The sequence below is a fragment of the Montipora capricornis genome, chromosome 2 (genome assembly GCF_036669925.1).
Source record: "Montipora capricornis isolate CH-2021 chromosome 2, ASM3666992v2, whole genome shotgun sequence".
NCBI classification, from domain to species: Eukaryota; Metazoa; Cnidaria; class Anthozoa; order Scleractinia; family Acroporidae; genus Montipora; species Montipora capricornis.
The window spans coordinates 31478957-31486456 of NC_090884.1; the positions used below are offsets into that span (position 1 = coordinate 31478957).

General features: G+C 42.4%; 1 protein-coding gene across 1 annotated transcript in view; it reads left to right on the forward strand.

Moving 5' to 3' along the window:
* Positions 1-6847: 6847 nt before the first annotated feature.
* Positions 6848-7500, forward strand: part of LOC138037146 (uncharacterized) — a 1800-nt gene continuing 1147 nt past the window's right edge. Inside the window, exon 1 of the mRNA XM_068883137.1 lies at positions 6848-7500. This exon is cut by the window's right edge and continues 1147 nt beyond it. Within this exon, the coding sequence (XP_068739238.1) occupies positions 6848-7500 (653 nt within the window).

A 7500-nucleotide genomic window follows, 5' to 3' on the forward strand; every position in this document is an offset into this window, starting at 1 on the left:
TACAAATTTCTGAAACTTAAACGCTTAAACACTACTGATTTTGAAAAATCTATGCGGCAGGAAATCAGCCAAACTATTTAACTAATGAGATAAGTCCCTAGAAATGAAAATAGTTTGTAAGCTCAAACTAACATGAAAAAGAAAGTCTCTTGAGGGGATGGTGTAGACCTTAAAGTGAGTGAAATTAAATAAATGAAAAGTGTTACACGAAAACAATTTATCACTGCCCATCACTTCTATCCCAACAAAAAATTTAGACAACCTGGAACTAATTCAAAGCACACACCCAAAAAAACCAGCATTAAACAGGGTTGTCATTACATTTTCACCTGCAATATATCAAAACTGATTCTCGTTTTCATTTCCTTCACAATGTGAGCTCAAGGTTAACAGCTGGGACAGGTGAATGTCCTTTATGACAGCCCTCTGAAAACTTTCCAGTGTGACAATTTTATTGACCAAATTAGTAATAGTACAAATTACTACATAACATAACATGGTTTGACATGGTACGAGTTAATTGCATGGCTCTTCCCTGACATGGTCATGTTCTGTACTATTTCTCGCCTGTTGTGCGACAAATCAAGAAATGGACTCAGGTGTGTGTACGTAGGTTTTAAAGTAGAAGGGACCTTGTGATAGAGTGAGCGAGCACCCCTATATATAGTCTGGCTTTTGATCTTGAGACCTCCTTTGAGCAATGGCGGGGTACTGTACTCAGTGTAGACGGGTGCTAGTACCTTGGTCCCGGCTTTGAGCAATGGCGGGTACTGTACTCAGTGTAGACGGGTGCTAGTACCTTGGTCCCGGCTTCTAATAAAACCCCTGCATGTAGGTTAGTTAAAGCCCCTGTGGTGGTGCAACTGTTAATACATGTAATAAGAGATTATTAACTTTAAGCTAAAACTGTAGAGACAACTTTTCCATACAGGGCAGTTTTGTTTTGACGAAGGCTAAATAAATACTCTCAAGAAACTCAGTGTAGACATTTTGGCATTTTTGGATACTCTAGGTTAACCATGTAATGTACCCCAAACAGAGCAGAAAGATTCTGTTTGTATGAACTTACTTACAGAAGAACCTCATTGTCGACAATAATAAAAAGCTGCTGATCATAATCGTCGGTCTCTGGTCAGAGCATATGAACATACCCACTAAAAACTGTTTAATTCACATAATCGTTAAAGTGACGTTGTCAATTTCCTTTGGGAAAGCAGAGAGATGCTCACCGAAAGGCCAGCGAAATTATGTATCAAGGAAAATAAAAACTGCAAAAGCCAAACGTTCTTCATGAGGTCAAGACTAGTCATCCTTAAGGCACTTTATATTCCATTTTTCCAGATAAGTGGAGGTCAGTACTTACTTTGAACCATCAAATTTGACGAATTGGATAAAACAATACAATACATACTTAATTGACTGCTCCCCATAGGGGCTTTACACAACGAAACGACAGAACAGAACAACAGCAACTGTTAAGAATCCCAACTGGCTGGAGGGAAACCAGTTGGCTATTTGCAACTGGGAAGTTGAACCAGAGACTACCAGGATCAAATTCAACGAGTGGTCAGAGCGGGTCTTGAACCCGGGATCTCTGGATATCAAGACAAGTGCTCTAACCACTGGGCCAAAACTTGTATGGTGCTGGCCACCCTACAGAAAGCCTTTGGCAGTGAGGAAAGGATGACATTATTTGAGGGGAGGGGGGGGGGGGTAAGATGGGAAAATCAACATTCTCAGGGTAATATACAATGTATATATAAGGAGGCAGTGTGGCACTATTCTCTTCAACTCCCTGACTAACAATGCAAAAAAGCCTAAGATTCTTGATTTTAACACTCCACCCAGGAATGGATACTTGTCTACAACCTTGAACCTAAACATTTACATTAGAAACTGTTGACAACTGTACATACCAACATGAAGAAGTCAGTCTGACTTCAAAATAGACAGCATAATTTACTGACAAACTTAACCGTCAACTGACAAAACTTAGATTGAGGGGATGTGTGGAATACGTTCTCAAGTGACTAGAAATACTGCACAGTGTGCAACGCTACCTTCTCCTTTTGTTTCACGAAATAGTTATATTTTATCGGAAATTTAGGCTGCTGTAAAGTTGCTCCTAAACACACTGTAAAAGCATAAAGTCTGTGTCTAGATAATGAAACTAAATGAGCCAGGTAGTTCACTGATGGCAGCACTTAGCTCAGTGATCCCCTTGAACCCATTGACCCTGGGAATGAGACTTGACAGATTTTACTCTGTCTAATGCGGCTGCCAGGGAGATTCTAGTCGTCAACTGGGGTCATCCTAGGGCGTTTGAGGTGTCAATAGATTAAGCAGTCAAAAACTTTGTCCCTTCCATTAAATGGGATGCTAACCGATCACAGAATTTGCTTAAAAAGTCTATAAAACATTTGTCAGTGTTAAGTTGTATGCGGGTACATATAGAGAGGCAACGTGGATTAAGGTTAAAGAAAACTGAGAGATGATCAAGACGAACCTCGTTCCCAGAGTCTCTTTTCTCTGCCTCCTTTCTCCTCATCGACAAAGGAGGCAGAGAAGAGAGGTTGGATAAAGACCTGGCCTTGGTTGTTCAAAAAGTGGATAGCGCTACCCTCCAGGCCCCAGTTGTTCAAATGATAGATAGCGCTATAAGCCGGATAAATCACTATCCAGTGGATAAGTAATAGCAGAACCAACTGCAATTTTCAAGGTACAGTGATTTGTCCGGTGGATAGCATTATCCATCTTTAGAACAACTGGGGCCAGATAAATCACTATCCAGCAGATAAACACTACCAAAACCAATTAAGGTATCCAGTAGATAGTGATTTATCCAGTGGATAGCACTATCCACCCTTCGAGCAACTGGGACCAGAACTCATACAATCAACCAACCTTTGAAGTCTCAAACACTTGATCACTGTGGCTTTAATAAGCAAATAACAATCGCCACTGTTATTAATACTGTGGGCTGAGCAAATACGGAAAAAAAGTAGTAGTATGTTTAGGTAGTTCAGAAAGAAGTACTTTTAAGAACTTAAAATGGTAATTAAAATTACTCAAGAGAATGGTGTCATTTTTATAACTGACTTTTGAGTGGTACAAGTGATAGGCTCTAGAGGATGGTCAAGCTTTATATTAGACCATAATTTTTTTTAATAAACGTTAAGCTAAGTATTGGCTGGGTATTAGCATAACAAAATCAACAACTGAAGTTTCCATTTTTTTAAGTGCCTAAAATGTAAGACAAATTTCCATTGGATGTGAGTTGTACATCTCATTTCATTAATTTGATTCTCTATATCTGGCCTCTTCTTCTAATGAAGATTGAGAACAGTATAGTGTAATGAACCCAAATGAAATGGGAGTAAAGTTTTCAACCTACCAAAAGGATTGCTTTGCATGCCAGAGAGCGTTCAACAGCACTGTCACAAGCTAAATGAGTTTTCTTTGCAACAGTAACTCTTTACCTACCCAGAAAGTCATCTGCTAAAGGTTCTCGCACCTTTCCAGGACACTCGCATGTACGTAAGTAACTATACGAGAAGATCTTATGGATTTATATAATAATATACAGCAATTTAGAGTCGGTATGACTACATTTAAAAGACATAATTACTCAGTGAAAGACAATTACATGACATCAGATTTAATAGGTTCTCACTCTTTGCTTTGGCTCCAAACTAATCAATGAAACAAACCAAACGATAATACGGTGCTCTGTGAAACCCTTCGCGGCAGTCGCCTCGTGATAAAAACAAGAACACAAGAAAATCCGACCAAAACAGATTTTAATGACTATTTACAAGATCTATAGATGGTGCCCCGCACATGCACCCTAGTCTTATCATTATGATCAATGTTGATTTTGGATGTGGCCGGCCAATGAGAGGATCCAGAACACAATCATCCCACCGGTCACATCTGAATAGAGTCTCCTTAAAGTCACCTCAGTTCCTTAGTGTCCTTACTCAGTCCACACACAAAAGTTGGTGCCCCGTACATGCACCCCACAACTTTCAAATATCCAAAGGTTGTGTGCTCACACCAGCGTCCAGGATTTTACATTTTGGGTAAAGGTATGAAAAGCTGTCTCACACTTGATTGTACGTGTACATGGTATTGTTGACGGTGCAAAAGCCACACTTGACACCACTGCTCGGGAGCTGAGTGAGGAGGACGTTGAGATATTTGTCCTTATCGATCGCGTTCAAGCCTTTGCTCACCCCCTTACAGCTAAACTTGTCCTTACCCCCAAAGCAGTAGTAGGTCTTACTACAAAGTCCGATGATGCTGTCCCCTTGCTTTTTCTCCTTGAAGAGTCCAGGTGTTCGCTTATTGTATGCATGATGTTCGACCGTATCCGTATGCGGAAACCAATGGGCCTTGTTCACCTCAAATGCCTCTCTCAGTTCAGGTTGACCAAACTCTCCAAACTTTCACCTGAAAGAGCCAAGTGGGCACTGTGCGTGCCCATCTCACAGAGTTGAAAATCACTGCGATCGAGATACTTGTCGACGCAGTCATGGTAGAATTCCAACATGCACCTCTTGGCATTCTGGTACACGAAGAACCCAATGGGTGATGGGAGATTGAGTTTGATGCTCTTTTTACACAACTCCACTTCGTATGTGTCAGCAACAATGGACACGAGTCTGTAAAACTAAGGTTCATTCACCAGTTGAGAGGCTTTAATCTCGGAGCAATACTCTACCTTAGTTGGTGATGGTCTTTCCGTAGCTGGAATTCCCAACTAATTTCATGATGTCAGCGATGATAGCTTGGTCAGGATCACGATCCCCTGCCCATCAGGCATCAGAGACAGTGTTTCCAAACGGTTCGAAGCAACGTTTTGGTGTGTACTCCACCACTTGATAGATCTTGGGGACTTCCAAACCATGTACCAAGTACCATTTCAGCAGAGGGGTGGATAGCATGATTTTGGTAGAGAAGAAACTCCCGATCAGACTACGTTGAGGCTTGGGCATTCTTACGGTTTTTTTCTTTCTTTTGCCTGTAATCAACACCTATTTTCTGCCCTTTGTTCTCGGTCTCTGTTCGATGTGTTAGCCTTGTGTTTAGTGTTGAAATTGCACACAGTAATTTTCCCAGCATATGTAAATTCATGTCACTAATCTCGTATATACATCAAAATCGTTTTCATTGTCTCACTCGCTCTCCATCCTAATCCAGCAATTGGTAAGTGTTTTTTCCGTCCTCGTTATAAGTTTAACTAGCCATATTCGTTGTAACAATTCACTTTCTCCGTTTGTATTTCTTTAGGTATTCATCAACCCTTTGCATTAAATACAATTGCTGGTTTTTAAGAAGTCATGTGTTAATCGTTTCCCCGGTCCTCGCCACTTCATCATAAATACCAATTGCATATAGACATTATGGACAGTGAAACCACAAGTACCATCCTTTCAAGTTCCCGGCGTAGAATGCCTAATTCGCTACAGAATCAAGAAGGCGTTTTGCGTGAGAAACTAAACAGTTTAAGACAATCACGCAGTGGCTACGTTGATACAATGACAAAAGTATGTTCGCAAATTGATGGTTTGCTGGTGGACTTTGCCAATCTAATGCAAGTGCGAAACCTTCAAGCAACCTTAAATGATGCGTTTGAAAATTATCGAGATAACATTAGTTGCGTTACAGGTCTTCTTGCTAGTGACAGCGCGGAGCTGCAGGAAATCCATGGTTTATACGAAGCTCAAGAGATCAGGAAACGTGTCTACGATTCTAAGATTGAACAGTATACCTTAGAGGCCGCTTCGCATTTTAACAAACAAGTTTCGGAAGATTTAACTCGTTTCACGACTTCATCTCCTCAAGGCTCGGTTAAATCGCAATGTAGTCGGGCTTCAAGACTAAGCGCTGCTAGCGTAAGGATCAATCAAGCAAAGATCGTGGTGGAAAAGGCGACGTTGATTGAAAAACAAACGGAGCAGAAACGAGCTAGGGCATTGGAAACGAGAGTGAAGTTGTTGGAATGAAACAAAAACAGTTCGAATTTCAGCACCAATTAGAATTAGCAAAGCTTGATGCCCCGAAGGAAATGGAAGAAGCTAGGGAAAGGACTGAGATGGCCGAGTTAGAGTGTAAATTGGCGGAACGCGAATTTTCGGGTCTGTTATCCGAAGGAAATCGACCTGGAAAGCATGATGCTAAAATGGACACGAATATTGACGAGAATCCAACGAGCTTCACCGAGGCGATTCCGCGACTGTTCTCGTCCCAAGTCGTTTCTGGAAATTCAGGTTTTTAACGTGGTGTTTAAGACGTGTTGTATTTCCAATTTCATGTGCATCCTCTCACACCTTGCCACCGATGTTTAAAGAGACCCTCACGAGCTGTCCTACGTGTACTCCTCCACTCCCAGTCGTGTCTTCACGAGTCCCCACGTTACCCGCGTTTTTCTCCCACAACAATCAATCCACGTTCGCGTCTGCTTCTTTGTTTCAAGCCGTGCCCTCGAGCGCCCCGACCTTACCCGTGACTTCCTTGCGAGTCACTGATCGTCCACCCAACTTCCTCCTCTGCATTTCCTGTTGGCTCCTCGCGTGCTTTCGCCGGACCCTCCTCTTGCGTTCCTGGTGGTCCTGGTTTGGCTCGTACCGCTTCATGTGATCCAGCACACCTCTACACTCCTGGTCCAGTATACACCCACGCTACACAAGCTTTGGGTTCCGTTGGCTCAACTAGTCACGGCACTGTGTTCTGCCATACTAGCACTGGTGCTCAAACTCCGTCTCCACTCATTGAGGACCCACGTCACGTTCCACCCTCGCTTCACCCAACGAGTGAATGTTTTCTTTCGACCATTATTGCCACAATGGAGAAAATGAGTGCTAACCATGATCTCCCCCCACTACAGGTGCTCAAGTTTAATGGTTCCCCTGAGAGATACCCACTATTCAGACAGAGGTTCCACCAGATGGTAGAATCGAAATCTTTGGACGAACAGACCAAGATGGCTCGCCTGTTGCAGTTCCTCGAAGGCCATGCTCTTAGAGCTGTACAGAGATACGAGGCCGTATCGGGAGGCCTAGCAAAGTCATTGGAAGTCCTGCAAAATCGTTTTGGTCAACCATTCAAAATTGTTAGAGCGTGTATAGATACCTTGACTAAAGGACCTGCTATTGCCCCTCAAGATAAGGAGGGCCTCCAACGCTATGCTCACTTAGCCCAAGTTATGTATGACACACTCGAGTCTATGGGATGTTTAGGAGAAATGAACACGGACAGTCTCGAGAAAGTGGTTTTAAGGTTGCCCAAATGGCTTCAAGACAAGTTTCGGGAACATCTAAAAAAGTTTGAATGTAGGAATAATTTTTCCTTGGCGTTCCAGGATGTTGTTGAGTTCCTGAATGATCGAGCTGATTTGGCTAATCATCCGTTTTTTACAAGCCCCTCGACCGAGGTGAAATCCCTCAGGCGGAATGAAGATCGTGGCAAGCCAAACCTGCGTCACCTAATTACTCTTAC